The 21,732-nt window shown below is 41.7% G+C and overlaps 1 protein-coding gene across 1 annotated transcript in view; it reads left to right on the forward strand.

Moving 5' to 3' along the window:
• cadps2 (Ca++-dependent secretion activator 2) overlaps positions 1-21,732 on the forward strand; it is a 249,967-nt gene that overhangs the window by 24,012 nt on the left and 204,223 nt on the right. Inside the window, exon 2 of the mRNA XM_070446338.1 lies at positions 19,821-19,934. Within this exon, the coding sequence (XP_070302439.1) occupies positions 19,821-19,934 (114 nt within the window). The remainder of the gene's footprint in view (positions 1-19,820; positions 19,935-21,732) is intronic.

The raw sequence follows: 21,732 nt of genomic DNA on the forward strand, positions 1-21,732 counted from the left end.
AGTACAATATAATAACTTTATTGTGCCAAGGATGCAAGTCCTATACAGTATACACATGTACTGTAGTTATTACCACGCATGAGATTCCCACATTGTAGCCTGTACATTGAATATATTCACTGATCATGTTCTCTTCCTTGGCAAATAAAGTTGTGGTTCAGGTATGAATCTCTGAGACATGACTGAAAAAGAATATCAAACTCCATTATTTGAATGATGCTGTGTCTGCATGAATGTATTACAATTATACACTTCAACAGTGTTTACTGCTCCTGGGACATCAATGATTACACTTTGTAACTATGCAATAGACTAGAAACATGATTGATTTGTAATTCATATATACAGGGAAAAAAACGATGCATATCTAACTCCCTTCAGCTGCATTAATCTGAGGACACAGGATAGTATTTCAATGAAATACTTAATTTCAACAAGTGGAGAATGTAAAATGCTTTATTGAAAGAAGTTCATTATTCAGATGTTATAAATACATAAATGTATGATAATTGTAATATTATAAATACAAGTTCAATCTGTACTTCAATGCACATACAGTCGTGGCCAAAAGTTTTGAGAATGACACAAATATACATTTTCACAAAGTCTGCTGCCTCAGTTTGTATGATGGCAGTTTGCATATACTCCAGAATGTTATGAAGAGTGATCAGATGAATTGCAATTCATTGCAAAGTCCCTCTTTGCCATGCAAATGAACTGAATCCCCCAAAAACATTTCCACTGCATTTCAGCCTTGCCACAAAAGGACCAGCTGACATGTTAGTGATTCTCTCGTTAACACAGGTGTGAGTGTTGACGAGGACAAGGCTGGAGATCACTCTATCATGCTGATTGAGTTTGAATAACAGACTGGAAGCTTCAAAAGGTGGGTGGTGCTTGGAATCATTGCTCTTCCTCTGTCAAACATGGTTACCTGCAAGGAAACACGTGCCGTCATCATTGCTTTGCACAAAAAGGGCTTCACAGGCAAGGATATTGCTGCCAGTAAGATTTCACCTAAATCAACCATTTATCGGATCATCAAGAACTTCAAGGAGAGCGGTTCAATTGTTGTGAAGAATGCTTCAGGATGCCCAAGAAAGTCCAGCAAGCGCCAGGACCGTCTCCTAAAGTTGATTCAGCTGCGGGATCGGGGCACCACCAGTACAGAGCTTGCTCAGGAATGGCAGCAGGCAGGTGTGAGTGCATCTGCACAGTGAAGCAAAGACTTTTGGAGGATGGCCTAGTGTCAAGAAGGGCAGCAAAAAAGCAACTTCTCTCCAGGAAAAACATTAGGGACAGACTGATATTCTGCAAAAGGTACAAGGATTGGACTGCTGAGGACTGGGGTAAAGTCATTTTCTATGATGAATCCCCTTTCCGATTGTTTGGGGCATCCGGAAAAAAGCTTGTCCGCAGAAGACAAGGTGAGTGCTACCATCAGTCCTGTGTCATGCCAACAGTAAAGCATCCTGAGACCATTCATGTGTAGGGTTGCTTCTCAGCCAAGGGAGTGGGCTCACTCACAATTTTGCCTAAGAACACAGCCATGAATAAAGAATGGTACCAACACATCCTCCGAGAGCAACTTCAACCAAACATCCAGGAACAGCTTGGTGACGAACAATGCCTTTTCCAGCATGATGGAGCACCTTGCCATAAGGCAAAAGTGATAACTTAGTGGCTCGATATTTTGGGTCCATGGCCAGGAAACTCCCCAGAGAACTTGTGGTCAATTCTCAAGAGGCGGGTGGACAAACAAAAACCTACAAACTCTAAGCATTGATTATGCAAGAATGGTCTGCCATCAGTCAGGATGTGGCCCAGAAGTTAATTGACAGCATGCCAGGGCAGATTGCAGAGGTCTTGAAAAAGAAGGGTCAACACTGCAAATATTGACTCTTTGCATCAGATAGTCCAGTGAAAAATGCCTGTGTTTATGTGGTGTAAATCTGAAAATTAGGAGCTGACATATTAAGGGTTTGTTAATTAATGCAAGTGAGACAGGTTCCATGTACAACAAGACAGGCAGAGATGGAGAAAAAGAACACAGAACAGTTTAATTACCTCTTGTTATGGACACTTTTGCCAGCAATACAGCTTCCACGGCCTGTTCCTCAGACAGTGAACATCTGGCAATATCTACATTATCGACCCCTTGGTCAGCTTGCTCTCTGAAAGTAAAGAACTTTTTTTTATAGATATGAAAACAATAACTGCAATATGACCTTTCAATCTAAAGCAGCAGATGTCATTTTTAGGATACGTCAATACAGCCCAGTGCTGCTTACCTGAGATGCCATCTTCGTAGGTTCCGCTTTGACTTCCTTTGTGTCTGAAAAATGTTGCTTTCAGAACAATTATTTTGATTGAAAATAAGAAAGGTTTTGCTCTCGACAAATGTACCTCCATAGCATATAACAATTTGCCTGTGATAACCACACCTTCATACAAAACATAGCACGTATGTAGAATTCTTGATGCACAACCGAAGTTGCTGCCATATCCTGCCAGCACGCTCACGAGCAAGCCACTCAGGAGCAACATGATGACGTGTGGAAGAGGGATAGGAATGCGATGGGAACAGCAATTTGTTGCAAGTTGGGGAGGAGGGCTAATAGTTGAACCATAGACTATTCAACCTTTACTAAAGAATAGTCTAATAGCCGAGCTAGGTGTGAACCCCCCCCCCCCCCATCCGATCACAGACCAATTTGCCCTAACGACCAAAGGGTAGCTTGCTACTCAATGTAATAAAGTTGATGATTTTCAAATAAATTACCTTACACGTTATGTTGGCTGACAATTTGTTAGCTACGCTGTCCTTATGAACCGCATATCATTACAGCAGTAGGTACCGGTATGTTAGCTAGCTACCCAACGTTAGTAGTTATACATCAAACTTGCCAGTATATTTAATATAGGCTATCTAACTACCCAACATTTATTGATTTGATTATTCTCATCATTCTTAGCTTAGCTAAATGGTATAGTTGTTGTGCTTTCTCAATGAACATTCGGGTACTTTCGCTCTGGCTACCTATAGGCTGGACAATAGAACGAGTCAAAATTCCCCCATTGCTGAAAAACGGCTTGAGAACGTTGGCTAAACTGGAACACTAGCACGGCCAATAGCAAATTAATGGAGTCGAACGTTCGCAGAGCCTGTTTTGACTGGAGTGATGCTTAGAATTTCATAAAAAATGTATCTCTTTTTATTTGACCACTACAATCTGTTCCTCGGACGAAACTGGAAAAATACAAGTTGTGTAGAAAGTAAACATCCGCACCTCGATGGTGTCAACTGTGCTTATGTCTGCGTAATGAAAAAGTAGGGAAAAAATAAAACGTCTGATTTTATTTCTGGTCTAGCGATCGATGACGAACGAGCTCGCTGCCCAGACTTACATAATTACAAAGAGGAGATTCTCCTGATTTTAAAATGGTACCCGTGTAACAGTTTTGCTTCCGTCCCTCTCCTTGCCCCTACCTGGGCTCGAACCAGGGACCCTCTGCACACATAGACAACAGCCTCCCTCGAAGCATTGTTACCCATCGCTCCACAAAAGCCTACAATCTACACGGATTTCAGAGCACTCTCGTCTGAGTGTACCAGAGCACAGTATAAATTTACTTTACAAGCGCTCAACACCCGTTGAATATGGCCGGTGTCAGTACACGTCGGGAAAAATGCGTAATTAAATTGTTTCCAGCAGCACATTTACAGTCACCAATGCTCTGGTTAACATTAAAACTGCTTACCAGCTCTGCTAGGGTGAGTTAAATGGTTAGTGGTCTCATTTGTGTCTGGAAGAAGCTAGCCAACGTTAGCTTGGGTGCTTGACTGCCGTTGCAAGGCCAGAACGCTCAAATCAACCCTACTCCTCAGCCGGAACGTCCAGTGTGCGCTCCAAGAGCAAAACGGTCTGAATTTACAGACTGACAATTTCTCTGAATGGAAACACCATAATTCTAATCAAATTAATTAAGCCAAATTTTCTAAAATAAATCCCATATACTAAGTTAATACAAAAAAGGTTTTAATGCCAATACGGAGTAGTATCAAATGTTTCACAAAGATGCCCTCTGGTGGTCAAACTAGCAATAACTTGCAGTAACAGAAGAAATGGCTAAGAATGGAATGACGTGCCACAGAATGCTGCAGCAGCACGCAGGGTGTGCCGCAACTTTTAAAGGAGAAACCACTGTACCAATAGGCTAGCCCTTCTTTGTCAGGCTTTGGAAAACATTTGCAGAACCTTACAGATAACTGTATGTGTGTGGTACAGGGATGTAGTCATTCAAAAAATCACGTTAAACACTATTATTGCACACAGAGTGAATCTATGCAAATTATTATGTGACTTGTTAAGCACATTTTTACTCCTTAACTTATTTAGGCTTGCACATATCATAGGAGTTGAATACCTATTGACTCAAAACATTTCAGCTTTTTATTTAATTTGTCAAATGTTCTAAACATTAATTCCACTTTGACATTATGGGATATTGTGTGTAGGCCAGTGACAATCTCAATTTAATCCATTTTAAATTCAGCTGTAACACAATAAAATGTGGAAAAAGTCAAGGGGTTTGAATACTTTCTGAAAGCACTAACTCCCAGATCAGCTGTTTGCTCAGAGTTTGGGGGGGTTCACGTATGTGTGTTTGAGCCTTTTTCAGTCTCTAGATCGATGATCTAGTATTCAACGTGCATTGGAATACTGAACTTCATGAATGTATTTGAATGATACTGAACAATGTGAATGTTAATACTTGTTCTATTTAGAATGGTTTCTGAAATAGCTAAAGGCGCATTAGGCCTAAGCGTGTTTTCAAAAGCAGACTGTCAGTTAGTCTTAGTAGTTTGTTTGCAATGCAGGTGGAAGGTGTATTTAACTATAGGGTGTGTTATTTCCTAAGGCCACAGGTGTCATCTTTCTGGCAGGATTTTGTATCTTATTCACCAGGATTTACTACATCTTGAATGCTTGTTTTCCTTCATACAGCATCTCCCCTATCTGGTGGCAGTCTGTCAGACTGTCAGTGTTATTTCGCTGCTGAAGGGGAAAAGCCTTGGTGTGGATTGACTGATTTCAGGGATTGGAACCGTCTGACTTGAGTGCTTCCAACACAAGGCTACTGCAGATTGGCTGGTAGGATTGTTGTATGTAGGAGATTGTGTGTATGTGCACGTGTAATACCCAAAGACATCCCGAAAGCAGAAGTTGGGGGATTTGCAGCCCTTGTAGGCTCTTTTGTATCAATGTTGTATTACGTGTGTGCGCATATACAGTGTGTGTCACTAAGCGAGAGAACGTCTACTGTAGTTCTCTCACCTGTATGATTGTTCACATATGGAGAAAATTTGCATTACTCCCAATAAGCAGCGGTTAGCGCTCTGGTCTAGAGAAGCCGATACTTGTCATGCGGTGGAACTGATGTTGCCATGACGATGCCGGGAGACGTCACGCTCTAAATGTGGTGCAGTCAACACGCTGTCACCAAGAGAGGGGTGGAGAAGAGGGTGTGTGTGTTGCTTACGTGCCTTTTTGGCGAGCAACACTTTTTGTGGAAGGTACTAAGCTGCTCTCACATCATCATTACTTATATTATTAAAATTCACCAAATAATTTTGTTTAGAAGCCCACTAGGCTACTCGTTTGTTGTCATTAAATGTCCTGAACAATAGAAAGGAAAATACCTGTGTGTGTGTGTGTGAGAGAGTTAGGCCAACTTTTTGAATATTGTTCCATTTTGAGACATTCAGTTACACAGCATTGTTAAAATATTCCACATGTAATGTTAATGGGGACTAACATGGCTGCCATAGAATGTTGAAGTGTTATGCAGAAAACACATTTATTACATTTTTTCCTCAGTTTAGGTGAGCTGTATATTTCGCAATAGCGACTACTCTTTCGGACATCAATATGGCAGCCACTCCGGTTGAGAACACTCAGAAAACTGTTGTGACGTAGGTGCAATCCATGAATATAGGTTGATATCAATAAAAAGGTGCAGAGCATTTGTTTTGCCTGCTGGGGGACAAGGAGACCCCCAGCTCCACTATAACCATTGAGAACAGTGTCTCGTTTTCAAGGGATTGTTAAATAAATGTTAACTATTTGGTTTATATATACAGTGGGGAGAACAAGTATTTGATACACTGCCGATTTTGCAGGTTTTCCTACTTACAAAGCATGAAGAGGTCTGTCATTTTTATCATAGGTACACTTCAACTGTGAGAGACGGAATCTAAAACAAAAATCCAGAAAATCACATTGTATGATTTTTAAGTAATTAATTTGCATACTTGTTCTCCCACTGTATATATATTATAAAATTCACTGTATCACAATTCCAGTGGGTCAGAAGTTACATACACTAAGCTTACTGTGCCTTACTGTGCCTTCTTGGAAAATTCCAGAAAATTATGTCATGGCTTTAGAAGCTTCTGATAGGCTAATTGACATAATTTGAGTCAATTGGAGGTGTACCTGTGGATGTATTTCAAGGCCTACCTTCAAACTCAGTACCTCTTTGCTTGACATAATGGGAAAATCTAAAGAAATCAGCCAAGACTTCAGAAAAAAAATTGTAGACTCCACAAGTCTGGTTCATCCTTGGGAGCAATTTTCCAAACGCCTGAAGGTACCACGTTCATCTGTACAAACAATAGTATGCAAGTATAAACATCATGGGACACGCAGCCGTCATACCCTCAGGAAGGAGACGCCTTCTGTCTCCTAGAGATGAAAGTTCTTTGGTGTGAAAAGTGCAAATCAATCCCAGAACAACAGCAAAGGACCTTGTGAAGATGCTGGAGGAAACCGGTACAAAGTATCTATATCCACAGAAAATTTGTCCTATATCGACATAACCTGAAAGGCCGCTCAGCAAGGAAGAAGCCACTGCTCCAATACTGCCATAAAAAGCCAGACTATGGTTTGCAACTGCACATGGAGACAAAGATCGTACTTTTTGAGAAATGTCCTCTGGTCTGATGAAACAAAAATATAACTGTTTGGCCATAATGACCTTCGTTATATTTAGCGGAAAAAGGGGAAGGTTTACAAGACGAAGAACACCATCCCAACCGTGAAGCATGGGGGTGGCAGCATCATGTTGTGGGGTGCTTTGCTGCAGGAGGGACTGGTGCACTTCACAAAATAGATGGCATTATGAGGAAGGAATATTATGTAGATATATTGACGCAACATCTCAAGACATCAGTCAGGAAGTTAAAGCTAGGACAAATGGGTCTTCGAATGGACAATGACACCAAGCATCCCAAAGTTGGGCAAAATGGCTTAAGGACAACAAAGTCAAGGAATTGGAGTGGCCATCACAAAGCCTGACCTCAATCCTATAGAAAATTTGTGGGCAGAACTGAAAAAGCATGTGCAGGCACGGAGGCTGACAAACCTGACTCAGTTACACCAGCTCTGTCAGGAGAATGGGCCAAAATTCACCCAACTTATTGTGGGAAGCTGTGGGAAGGCTACCAGAAACGTTTGACCCAAGTTAAACAATTGAAAGGCAATGCTACCAAATACTAATTGAGTGTATGTAAACTTTTGACCCACTGGGAATGTGATGAAAGAAATAAAAGCTGAAATAAATCATTCTCTCTACTATTATTCTGACATATTTGTGACATTTCCAAATTTAAAAGGTGATCCTAACTGACCTAAGACAGGGACTTTTTACTAGGATTAAATGTCAGGAATTGTGAAAAACGGAGTTTAAATGTATTTGGCTAAGGTGTATGTAAACTTCCAACTGCGAATTGCTTACTCACGTCGGCCACAGAGAACGAGAGCTCACAGTCCTTGGGAGCGGGCCGCGTTGGTGGCATGGTGTTATCCTCAGTGGGCAAAGAAGGTATTTAGCTTGTCCGGGAGCAAGACGCCGGTGTCCGCGACATGGCTGTTTTTCCCTTTGTAATCCATGATTGTCTGGAGTCCCTGCCCCATACGTCTCGTCTCTTAGCCATTGAATTGCGACTCCACTTTGTCTCTGTACTGACGTTTTGCATGTTTGATTGCCTTACGGTTTGTATTCAACAATATTCCCAGTCACCTTGCCATGATTAAAGGCAGTGGTTTGCGCTTTCAGATTTGCAAGAATGCGTGTAGCCTCACGATGTCTCTCAATATTGGCCACCATTAATTGGATATTTGCATGATTTAACAGTGAACTATACTTGACAAATATAAGTGGTTTAGGTTAATTTCCCATCCTTTGTCAAGCAGGAGAAGGGCGCATTTGCCGATGTACTGTTAGCTGATAATGTTTACTTTGCAAGTTACCGGTAGAAACTATGTTCAGTTTGCTAAACATATTGTTAAGTAGAGCTAATGTACTTTTTTTCTCCAACTAACGTAGCACTACCTAGCAAAGTTTTCTAACATTATCCCCCTTTCAACATGGTTTTAAGAGTGTTTAATCACGTTCGCTACTGACAGACACGATCGGCTACATTGATTGATGGACCACGTCAAATTGGCTGGCTAGCAAGCTAATAACAGATCATGTCATTATGGCTAGTTAACCAGATACATTTCAGGGGATAACTAGATGTTATATCCAAATATTGTTTGATTTGCTTGCCATCTATGGTGGTAACAACATTAGTCCCTCTGACAACTTTGACATCGGCAAGTCCTCGTCCTGGTAAACTCTTTCCAAAAAGCAGAATCTCTAATTAAGCAAGCTAAATGGCATGTTTGCTTAGCTAGCTATATGCCAAATGGATAGGCTAACATTACCCTCATGTATCTGAAATTACATGATCAATTGATGTTTACTGCTCATGAAAAGCCTGCAGTTACTTGCTGATGATAGAGCTAAATGTGGAATAATCAGAAATGTGTAGCTAGCTAGTTCTGACTATGCTCTTCAAGAGGTGATGATATTATAACCAAATAGTTATAACATTTATTTAACAATCTCTTGAAAACAGCACGTAGTTGTTAATGGTTTAAGCAGAGCTGGGGATTTCCTTGCCCCCAGCAGCCAAATCAAACGCTCTGCACCATATTGTGACATTTTCTTGATAACGACCTATACATGTATACATAGATTTAGGAATTAGAATACTAAGATGGACATGAAGTGTCTTATGAATTTCCAAACGTTAGCCATGTAGGTCACGGAGTTGGTCAACCATGGTTTGCCAGTACTGTGATAAGATTTTGTGTAAAAGAATGAACGGGAAGTATTTTTCTGCACTGTATGTGTGTTAGCTAGCTAGCCAGAGATACATTTTTTTTTATAGGAATGGTTCCTTTAATTTTTCAAATTAACTGCCAATATGCCAACATTCCATTCAAACAATGCAGTCAATACACAGCCATACACTAGCTCAAATCAGTTGATAGACAAGTTGTAAATGCAAAAAGTACTAATATCGTACCATATAATAGCACTCAGAGCTAATAGAGACATTTTATGGTCTGTTTACATATATTTTAGTCTATTTACACAAATTGCTATAAAACCTGTATAAACTGTATTTATAATTATGACAATATTTTAGGTTGACTAATTTCATTACATCACATGCCTTTTATTTTCCTGTATAAGCAGGCAATGCATCACCTATGCCTCTACTGCCATTCATTCCAATTAGACTAGTTTTGATTTTTCCCTGACTGGCTGCTATTTTCACCCCATTATGGAATGTTGAGGGTTTATGACATACTGTATCGCTAAAAAGGCTACATGGCTATAAGGCTGTTTTTAGCCTTCAGGCTTAAACCTCTTAGGGATCCCTTAAAGCGCCAATCCCGTTAGTGGGATAGATTTGACAACATCCAGTGAAATTGCAGAGCGCCAAATTCAAACTACAGAAATATCAATATTCAACATTCACGAAAATGTAAGTGTAATACATCAAAATAAAGCTTAACTTCTTGTTAATCCAGCCGCTATGTCAGATTTCAAAAAGGCTTTACGGCGAAAGCACACCATGCGATTACCTGAGGACAGCGCCCCGCATACAAACACATGAAAATAATTTCTCAACCAGGGAGGTGCGACACAAAAGTCAGAAATAATTATATAATAAATGCCTTACCTTTGAAGATCTTCTTTTTGCAATCCCAAATGTCTGTGACACAATGAATTGTCGTTTTGTTCGATAAATTCCTTCTTTATATCCCCAAAATGTCCATTTATTTGGCGCGTTTGATTCAGAAATACACCGGTTCCAACATGCCCAACATGACTACAAACTATCTAATAAGTTACCTGTAAACTTGGTCCAAACATTTCAAACAACGTTCCTAATCCAACCTCAGGTATCCTAAAATGTAAATAATCAATAAAATTTAAGACGGGATAAACAGTTTCCAATATCGAAGAAAATTAACACGGAGCGTGCTCTTGTTCACGCGCACCAAAATACTAGAGACCTTCAGAGTGACACGTACAAAGAACAGCACTACTTATTCATTTCTCAAAAGAAAAACATTGAACAGTCAGACTGTTGACATCTAGTGGAAGCCATAGGAACTGCAATCTGGGCCCTAATAAATCAGGATTCTCATAGAAACCCATTGGAAAACACAATGACCTCAAATATTTTCCCTGGATGGATTGTGAACTTCCAAATCAGTTCTGTTATACTCACAGACATTATTTTAACAGTTTTAGACACTTGAGTGTTTTCTATTCAATACTACCATGCATATGCATATCCTAGCTTCTGGTCCTGAGTAACAGGCAGTTTGCTTTGGGCATGCTTTTCCTTCTGACGTGAAAATACTGCCCCCTATCCCAAAGAAGTTTTAAACAAGTTTCCCCAGCCAATGTGTTTACATGCGCAATGGAAGAAAGACTTCTCTGACACGGAGTTCCATAAAGAAAGTGTTCACACTAAAATGTAACCCATTGCAGCATTGCTTGGGTGTGTGTTAGACAGTGTTAGTATATCACTGTCTTCCACTAGGATAGAGGGAAACTGTCACCTCTGGTCCTCGCAATTTCCATAAATAGCTGTGTGTGCGCACTTAGTCATGGTTGCATCTGCTCTCACCCGAGGGTGTGTCTCAGATCACAATAGAACAGTCACCCTTGCTGCTCCTCTTAAATTATTTCAATAGCTCTGACAGATGCAGAGCAGGCAACACACAATTACTCAATTCGTCCTGACTGTGGTGGAGCAGGTCCACCCACCATGCCCTGCTGTGCTCTGGGAGACTAATGAAGAGGAAGTGGAGAGAGGAAACAGAAGAAGGGAGGGCAGAGTGCACACCGGCATTTGGCAAACACTAAACGACCTGAATACTTTTTCATACTACAGATGGGCGAGTGTGTGTGTGTGTTGGCACAGACTGAAGGTAGAGCAAAGTAGAGATTGTTTTCCCAGGGAGGTAGCGTTTTCCTGCCTTTCTGTCTGCTTTTTCTGACACAAGCAGGTTTGTCCCAGAACAGGTCCTTACTGCATATCAACAACGCTTAGTCCTCCTCCTTTACATAAACCTATCTATATCTCGTACCATATCTATACAGTGCATTTGGAAAGTATTAAAACCTCTTCTTTTTCCACATTTTGTTACATTACAGCCTTTTTCTAAAATGGATTACATAATTTTTCCCCCTCATCATTTTACACACAATACCCCATAATGACAAAGCAAAAATAACTGAAATATCACATTTACATAAGTATTCAGACCTTTTACTCAGTACTTTGTTGAAGCAACTTTGGCAGCGATTTACAGCCTCGAGTCTTCTTGGGTATGACGCTACAAGCTTAGATGGCCAACACCATGCTTCACTTAAGGGATGGTGCCAGGTTTCCTCCAGACGTGACACTTGGCATTCAGGACAAAGAGTTCAATCTTGGTTTAATCAAACAAGAGAATCTAGTTTCTCGTCGTCTGAGGTGCCTTTTGGAAAACTCCAAGTGGGCTGTCGTGCCTTTTTTCTGAGGAGTGGCTTCCGTCTGGGCACTCTAACATAACATAAAGGCCTGATTAGTGGAGTGCTGCGGAGATGGTTGTCCTTTTGGAAGGTTCTCCCACCTTATATAGACAAGTGTGTGCCTTTCCAAATCATGTACAATAAATTGAATTTACCACAGGTGGACTCCAATCAATCAAGTTGTAGAGGCGTCTTTTAAGGATGATAAAAGGAAACGGGATGCACCTGAGCTTAATTTCAAAGGGTCTGAATACTTATGTAAATAAGGTAATTCTGTTTTTGTTAATACATTTGAAACATTTATTTTTGCTTTGTCATATGGTGTTGTGTGTAGATTGAGGTGGGGAAAATAAACAATTTAATACATTTTAGAATACGGCTATAATATAACAGAATGTGGAATAAGTCAATAAGTCTGAATGCTTTCCAAATGCACTGTACATATCTTCCGCTGTCCCCTCTTGAGAAAATGGAGAGAATGTAGGTATAGTGATGGAGCAGGAGAGGGAGGGTTGAGTGATGGTGAAATGGAGAGGCGTGAGGGGAGAGGTAAAGGCTACTGGTTTGTAGGGGATTTGCAGAATGGAGAATTTGAGAGAAATGGAACAACAGCTTCGTTGCACTAGACAAGTGTCAGAGCGGGTGAGCTAAGGTATGTAGGATCTTAATTTGTGCCAGTTTGCTACAGCATGAAAATAATCCTGCAGGAAAATTCTCAGCAACAAATAAAGATCCTACATCTGTAAGAGGGAGGGGGAGATGGTGGAGGAGAAGGGGAGAGATGGTAGAGAGGAGGAGGAGGAGGGGGGAGATGGTAGAGAGGGGGAGATGGGGTGTGTAAAGGGTGAGAAAAATAGATGGATATGTGAAAACATATCTATACATTGATTTGTACACTGAAATGTACAACAGACCGAGATGGAGCGAGGCTGTAGCTAGGTTTCCATTCAATTGGCGACAGATCTTCATGCAAATATAAGAAAATGTGCATTTTCCCACCAGAGGTTTGTTTCCACCAAACAGACTTGTTGCGGATGTGTTTCCATTACATTTTTTACTCTACCGATAATTTTGTCACAACTGTTGCGTTAAGTAGCAAATGTGCCTACTCCAAATGTGTTCTAGCCAACAATAGCTGGCAGATACAGTGCGGGTAGGCTAGTCTACATGATGAGATTATTAGGGATATTTTTATTTGGCAATGTCAGTCAAGCATCGATCATCATTCCACCAGAATAAGACCCTCAATATTTACTGGAAAGGAGCATGAAGCTCATCACCGTACACTTTCACCACCCTGTAAAGTCCTTCATAACTTATTTCATCTATAGCCTAATAAACCGCATGGTTTCCCGAGTTGTAGTGGGAAGACCACACACCATATCATCGCGTGACTCCAAGTTTATTCTGATATGATGGTTATTATATCAATATGTCGCATAACGGTGTTTTCATAGCCATTTCTCACATAGATCATTTGTTCGTTTGACATGAAATTAATTGTCTGCCTTTTATAAAATTATACCGACACGTCCTGTTTCCATCACAGCTGTCTTGTTGTTGTTTTTTATATGGTGTGACTTTACTCATAACTGGATGGAAACGTGGTTAGTGAGAGAAGGGAAAGAGGGATGGCACTGAGCCCTCTTCCTTGTGGAGACCGCTTGTGGCATCCTCTGATGATATCACGCGTGAGCGCACTATTGCCTCTCCTAATGGCTCTCAGAAGGAGTGTGCAGCGGTAGATGACACTACTCTACAGCCTACGTCACGCTGTTTATGGAAATAAGCTTAAAACCCAGAATACCAGCAGTGGTGTTATATATGTCTGAATCTAGCAACTGGGGCTTGGAGACCGGGAACTCTGCTAATAGTGTTTATATGTGTGCCCAAGGTAACACGGTGAAAGGTTGTCATATCTGTTTCTGAAACATTTGCCTGGGTATCCAAACTCCATGCTCTGGCCCAAAGCTACCACGCCCACGGATGTTGTTTTCTTCTCGCACTGACTCTGGAGCTGAATACCTCCCTGACGATTTCTAGAATGGAAATCCGTTCTAGAACGTATCATTGGTCCCAGAAACCCATGGGTTGGGCCAGAACACACGTGGGTAAAGCGGCGTTTTGAAAATGGCTTTGATACTGATTGGTTAGAGATGATCCAATCGCTGATTTACTTTTTTTATTTTGATGTCACCACAAATGACTTCAAATATTGCGGTCTCATATTGACATACTTTTGTGAAAATATCATGTATGTGGACACCCCTTCAAATTAATGGATTTGGCTATTTCAGTCACACCCATTGCTGACAGGTGTATAAAACCGAGCACACAGCCGTGCAATCTCCGTACACAAACATTGGCAGTAGAATGGCCTTCCTGAAGAGCTCAGTGACTTTCAACGTGGAACCGTCATAGGATGCCACCTTTCAAACAAGTCAGTTTGTGAAATTTCTGCCCTGCTAGAGCTGCCCTGGTCAACTGTAAGTGCTGTTATTGTGAAGTGGAAACGTCTAGGAGCAACAACGGCTCAGCCGCGAAGTGGTAGGCAACACGCTCACAGAACGGGACTGCTGCGTTTCAGCACTCGGTTTTCAACACTCACTATCAAGTTCCAAACTTCCTCTGGAAGCAACGTCAGCCCAAGAACTGTTCGTCGGGAGCTTCATGAAATGGGTTTCAATGACCGAGCAGCCACACTCAAGCCTAAGATTACCATGCGCAATGCCAAGTGTCGGCTGGAGTGGTGTAAAGCTCGCCGCCATTGGATTCTGAGCAGTGGAAATGCATTCTCTGGAGTGATTAATCACACTTCACCATCTGGCAGTCCGACGGGCAAATCTGGGTTTGGCGGATGCCGGGAGAAAGCTACCTGCCCGAATGCATAGTGCCATGTTTGGTGGAGGAGGAATAATGATCTGGGGCTGTTTTTCATGGTTCGGGCTAGGCCCCTTAGTTCCAGTGGAATGACATTGTAGATGTTTCTGTGCTTACAACTTTGTGGAAACAGTTTCAGGAAGGCACTTTCCTGTTTCAGCATGACAATGCCCCGTGCACAAAGCGAGGTCCATACATAAATTATTTGTTGCGATTGGTGTGGAAGAACTTGACTGGCCTGCATAGAGCCCTGACCTCAACCTCCTCGAGCACCTTTGGGATGAATTGGAACGCCGACTGCGAGCCAGGCTTAATCGCCCAACACTAATGCTCTTGTGGCTTAAATGGAAGCAAGTCCCTGCAGAAATGTTTTAACATCTAGTGGAAAGCCTTCCCAGAAAAGTGAAGGCTGTTATATCAGCAAAGGGGGGACCAACTCCATATTAATGCCCATGATTTTGGAATGAGATGTTCGAGCAGGTGTCCACATACTTTTGGTCATGTAGTGTATGTAGCGAATGATAGAGCAGCGGAATAATTCAGTTTGAGTGGTCAGGCAACTGAAACATGGCTCTGGCAGGTATTTGGGGAGTTTCTCCTATTCTTCTCTGCAGATGCTCTGTCAGGTTGGATGGGGAGCGTCGCTGCACAGCTATTTCAGGTCTCTCCAGAGATGTTAGATCGGGTTCAAATCCAGGCTCTGGTTGGGCCGCTCAAGGACATTTAGAGACTTGTTCCAAAACCACTCCTGCGTTGTCTTGGCTGTGTGCTTGGAGTCGTTGTCCTGGAAGGTGAACCTTTGCCCCCAATCTGAGGTCCTGAGTGCTCTGGAGCATGTTTTCATCAAGGATCTCTCTGTACTTTGCTCCGTTGCATATACCCTGACTCTGCTTGCACTGACCACAAGAGAAGTGACACAATTTTCCTAGTTAATATTGCCTGCTAACATGAATTTCTTTTGACTAAATATGCAGGTTAAAAAAAATATACTTCTCTGTATTGATTTTAAGAAAGGCATTGATGTTTATGGTTAGGTACATTTGTGCAGCGATTGTGCTTTTTTGGCGAATGCGTTTTTGTTAAATCATCACCCGTTTGGCGAAGTTGAAGTAGACTGAGATTCGATGATAAATTAACAGGCACCGGATTGATTATATGCAACACAGGACAAGCTAGTTAACCTAGTAATAACATCAATCGTGTAGTTAACTAGTGATTATGTGAAGATTGATCGTTTTTTATAAGAGAAGTTTAATGCTAGCTAGCAACTTACCTTGGCTCCTTGCAGCCACAAGGTCCTTTTGACGCTGCACTCGTGTAACAGGTGGTCAGCCTGCCACGCAGTTTCCTCGTGGATTGCGATGTAATCGGCCATAATTGGCGTCCAAAAAGGCTGATTAGCGATTGTTATGAAAACTTGAAATCGGCCGACCTCTACACTGTACATGCGTAGACACACCACTTAGTATTTCCAGCATGGAAAGGACGACTGGGCAATGATTCAGTGGCTGGCATTTAGCTGACACAGGCACACACACACGACTGTCTATTGATCTACTATTCAGAAGGAATTGCTGGTTTTGCCAACAAGCTCTTAATTGTTCTGATGAGAGAGGAGAGGAATACTTTGTAATTAGAGTGCATTCACACACACTTTTAGTGCACACCTCCCACCCCACCTGCCATTCACAATGCATTTCTCACACACTCTCAGTGGAGATGAACACAACGCTGGATAATTCACTCCCACCCTTGCATTGAATCACCTAATACAAACATTGTTAAACCTTCTCCTAGTCATCTAATCTGCAACCCTGTATATCTACCATCTGTGTGTAATGCATTGAGTGTGTTCATACGGTCTTCATCTATCTCCCCCATAATAAATAATAAGCCTTGCCATGAGCGTTCCTAACGGATCATGGCTCCTTAACTGTGAAGAGACCTTTTGAAAGGTGATGATGCCTGTTGAGTTTCAGCTCAATTTATGTCTGTACCTATCTGTCTGACGCTCTGTCCAGGTTTAGACGTCTGTGGCGTGATATGATGTATCTGTTCCGTCAGACCCTTATTTCCCAGCGGAGAGAGGCTGTTTGGTAGAGATACCACTAAAGTCAATGTCAGCACACCTTGCTCCAGGGCTTGGTCACCCTGTGTTAGACTCAAGTTGCATTGCTTCAAACTTTACTAGAGTACTTTTCCAAACATGCTCGCTCGCTCGCTCTCACACACACCAGCTAGTATTTTCAGCACGGAAAGGACCACTGGGCAATGCTTGTGACTGTTATTGAGCTGACGCGCGCGCACACACACACACAGTTGAAGTCGGAAGCTTACATACGGTTAGGTTGGAGTCATTAAAACTCATTTTTCAACCACTCCACAAATGTCTTGTTAACAAACTATAGTTTTGGCAAGTCATCTAGGACATCTATTTTGTGCATGACACAAGTAATTTTTCCAACAATTGTTAACAGACAGATTATTTCACTTATAATTCACTGTATCACAATTCCAGTGGGTCAGAAGTTTACATACACTAAGTTGACTGTGCCTTTAAACAGCTTGGAAAATTTCTGAAAATGATGTCATGGCTTTAGAAGCTTCTAATAGGCTAATTGACATAATTTGAGTCAATTGGAGGTGTACCTGTGGATGTGTTTCAAGGTCGACCTTCAAACTCAGTGCCTCTTTGCTTGACATCATGGGAAAATCAAAAGAAATCAGCCAAGACCTCAGAATAAAAATTGTAGACCTCCACAAGTCTGGTTCATCCTTTGGAGCAATTTCCAAACGCCTGAAGGTACCACGTTCATCTGTACAAACAATAGTACGCAAGTATAAACACCATGGGACCACAGTCGTCATACCAGTCGTCATACCGCTCAGGAAGGAGACGCGTTCTGTCTCCTAGAGATGAATGTACTTTGGTGCGAGAAGTGCAAATCAATCCCAGAACAACAGCAATGGACCTTGTGAAGATGCTGGAGGAAACGGGTACAAAAGTATCTATATCCACAGTAAAACAAGTCTTATATCGACATAACCTGAAAGGCCGCTCAGCAAGGAAGAAGCCACTGCTCCAAACTTCCATAAAAAGCCAGACTATGGTTTGCAACTGCACATGGTGACAAAGATCGTACTTTTTGGAGAAATGTCCTCTGGTCTGATGAAACAAAAATAGAACTGTTTGGCCCTAATGACCATCGTTATGTTTAGGGGGAAAAGGGGAAGGCTTGCAAGCTGAAGAACATCATCCCAACCGTGAAGCACGGGGGTGGCAGCATCATGTTGTGGGGTTCTTTGCTGCAGGAGGGACTGGTGCACTTCACAAAATAGATGGCATTATGAGGAAGGAATATTATGTGGATATATTGACGCAACATCTCAAGACATCAGTCAGGAAGTTAAAGCTTGGTTGCAAATGTGTCTTCCAAATTGACAATGACCCCAAGCATACTTCCAAAGTTGTGGGAAAATGGCTTAAGGACAACACAGTCAAAGTATTGGAGTGGCCATCACAAAGCCCTGACCTCAATCCTATAGAAAATGTTTGGGCAGAACTGAAAAAGCATGTACGAGCAAGGAGGCCTACAAACCTGACTCAGTTACACCACCTCTGTCAGGAGGAATGGGCCAAAAGTCACCCAACTTATTGTGGGAAGCTTGTGGAAGGCGACCCAAAATGTCGCAATTTAAAGGCAATGCTACCAAATACTAATTGAGTGTATGTAAACTTCTGACCCACTGGGAATGTGATGAAAGAAATTATAGCTGAAATTAATCATTCTCTCTTCTATTATTCTGACGTTTCACATTCATAAAATAAAGTGGTGATCCTAACTGACCTAAGACAGGGAATTTCTACTAGGATTAAATGTCAGGAATTGTGAAACTGAGTTTACATACACCTTAGCCAAATACATTTAAACTTCCGACTTCAACTGTATGTGTATGCTCAAGAGAGCGCACACCTGACTCACACACACACAGAGAGGAATGAGGCCAGTCATGTTATTTTTTGTTGATTTTACTATTACTCTGCTTGCTCACAGTTTTCCTTTTTTTGAAGCAGTGCTGTCATTTCAGCTGACCGAACTTTTGGCAGAGCATTCCTTCTGAAAATGAAGAAATTATGAAAAGAATCAAATAAAAGTATTCATCCGGAGATAAGACTAGGCGCTAAACAGTTTTAAACACAATGAATAACAACAGGTACATCAGCATTCCCTCAGCTCACTAGTAGCCACACAGTTGAAATGCTAAACACTTGTTTAAGTTGCGGAAAACCCATCTCGGAATAATGCTCCCCACACAGGGGCTGGAGGAGGGAGATAAGTGGCTGTCCACATTGTGTCAGGAGAAACAGCAATATGAATTTGATTATGTTTTTGTTGCTTGCAGTGCTACTGTCAGTGGGAGAAAAAATTGTTTCATTTTCCAAATACAGACTGCCTTGTCCTTCATACATAAGCAATGGCAGAGCGAGCGAGAGAAAGCTTTTGGGTTTTTTCTTGCTTATTAAAACTGAACATGTTGGCAAAAAGCATTTCTTTCAGACAATAGTAATCATTAGAGAATCTCTGAACAAGAGTGATATGGACTGATGGTGTTTTTGAAATTGTTGCCTCAGTGTTTTATGGCTTCTTTGCTGGCTATGGTTTGTTTCTGGGAAATAGTTTATTCTACTGATTACCGTGTTATAGTGAAGTAGGCATCATTCCATCAGCACTCTGTTAAATTGGTTGTCTAGCAACACAATTCTGCAGAAAAGAGAGAAAAGATGTCTGAAACCAATAATTTCATTCCATTCAAACGCATTCCAAGCACTTGAAGTCTTTTGTCACCGAGTACTTCTTGGCTTGAACAGAACAAAGTCAAGGACAACAATGACAACAAATCTTTTTTTTATGTAAAAATTAGATAAAAAGATGATTAAATAATATTATTCTTGTCTTATTTTGTTTTAATATTGTTTTAATATTGTTTCTCTCTTCCGCTCTCAGCTTAATAAGCAGCAGCTGCAGGCAGTGAAGGATCACTTCCTGGCCTTCCTGAACGGGGAGACACAGATCGTGGCGGACGAGGCCTTCTGCAATGCTGTACGCAGCTACTATGAGGTAAGACCTCACCCTCGCCCCTAAAAAAACACATTCAGTATAAAACACTCGGTATATGAACCTTAACATATAACTTTGTCAGTGCTGAAGTCCTTGAGGGCCACAGTCCTGCCAGTTTTTTATTTTCTCCATCGCACATAATTGATGAATTTACTGATTAGCCACTGATTGACACCACCATACGCTGTCACTGTGGCCCCGGAGGACAGAGTTGGGCACTGCATTGCCATTGTATGTAAATGTTGATGTGGGCTCACTGGCTAGCTCAGTGGGGGTTGCAGTTCTCCAGTGCCACACTTGTCTGCCAAGCAGTTGTTTATTTCAGCTGTACTGTCTAGAATCTGTTCTTTAGAAGAAGGGCCTTAACTCTTGTGCTCTTCAATTTCGCCTGACTGGCGCCTCCAACTTGGCAGAGAAAACTACAGGTGCCAGTGGTATAATCTCGATAAACAAGGCTTTTTCTGTCCCACTTAATCTCCGTTATGTGGTTACCCTCCCTCCCTCCAGTCTGTCTGGAGATGGATAGGGTCATTTCACTCTTACGGGCCATATTGTAATTAACGTTATTGCGAGTGTCTGGTGAAAAATATTTGAAATCGATCAACTGATGCTAACAGCTTATGCGTGGGGGGGGATTCTGAAGAGGAGGGCGCTCTCAAACACATCCACTCCCTCTTTCTCAGTACATCTATCACTTTCCTCATTGCGGCACACTTTTGTTTCGTCTTCCACTTTCTTTCCATCCCTCTTAGCACCCACATTTTATTTATTTTTGGTCCTTTCCTCCCTCTTTCTTTCCCTCTTGTTTGCTATCAGTCCATCTTTCGTTGATCTATTTTATTTTACTATTTCCCTCTCGCTTTCTCCCTGCCTGTCCCTCGTTTGTGGTCTCCATCTTTGCCCCTTCCTCTCCTCATCCCTCTTTCCCTGTCTGTCTCATCTGCTGCAATTAAAGAGGCTGAGAAGCCTGCTTGACTGATAAGATCTCCATCTCATAACATATGATGGGCACAACTCGCTTCAGAGGAAGAGAAGGCTACATTTACTGATTGACACCACCATACGCTGCCACTGTGGGCCCGGAGGATAGGGTTGGGCTCTGCATTGCCTCATCAATCTCTTTCCTTGTCTCAGTCTCTCCTTCTCTTCCTTTTGAAGCGAGTTGTGACTATCATACGTTATGAGATGGAGATCTTATCAGTTAAGCGGGCTTCTCAACCTCTTTAATTGCAGTAGATGGGAGAGGAACCCATTGAAGTCTATGCATGTCTTTGCATGGCTCACTATGTAAAGAGTGTCAGGGCAAGACGTGATCAAAGACGACCTGTTATTACTATTCAGTGGACATCGTCTTGAAGTGTAAGAAGCTCATCAACTTTTTGAATTCTCAATTCTCCAATGCATCCTTAGAAGGCATCTGCTAGAGTGCGGAAGGCCACAGGCCATATGTCCAACTGGAGGAGGTGGAATTCTGACTTATTACTGTGCTTACACATTTACCCATGATGCTCAGGACTATGTTTTAGTGGATTTGCAGACTCTTAAAAGGTTCAAAAGTATTTGCCCTTGTCACGCCGAGTACATGGCGTGTGTGCTTGATCATGTTCGTGTCGTCGTTGTTTTTCCTATGGATATGTAGGGGCATTGTGTAGTTGGGAGTCAGCAGCACCACCACTAGAGCAGACCCAGGCACATATATAATCCGTTCTAATGTGATCACTGCGTGTCAGGTAAGTCATTAGGCCTGATCAATACAGTAGCTTTGTCAATACACTGCAATGCCCTGTTAGCATCCGAC

Source organism: Salvelinus sp. IW2-2015, linkage group LG13 (genome assembly GCF_002910315.2).
Source record: "Salvelinus sp. IW2-2015 linkage group LG13, ASM291031v2, whole genome shotgun sequence".
Lineage (NCBI taxonomy): Eukaryota > Metazoa > Chordata > Actinopteri > Salmoniformes > Salmonidae > Salvelinus > Salvelinus sp. IW2-2015.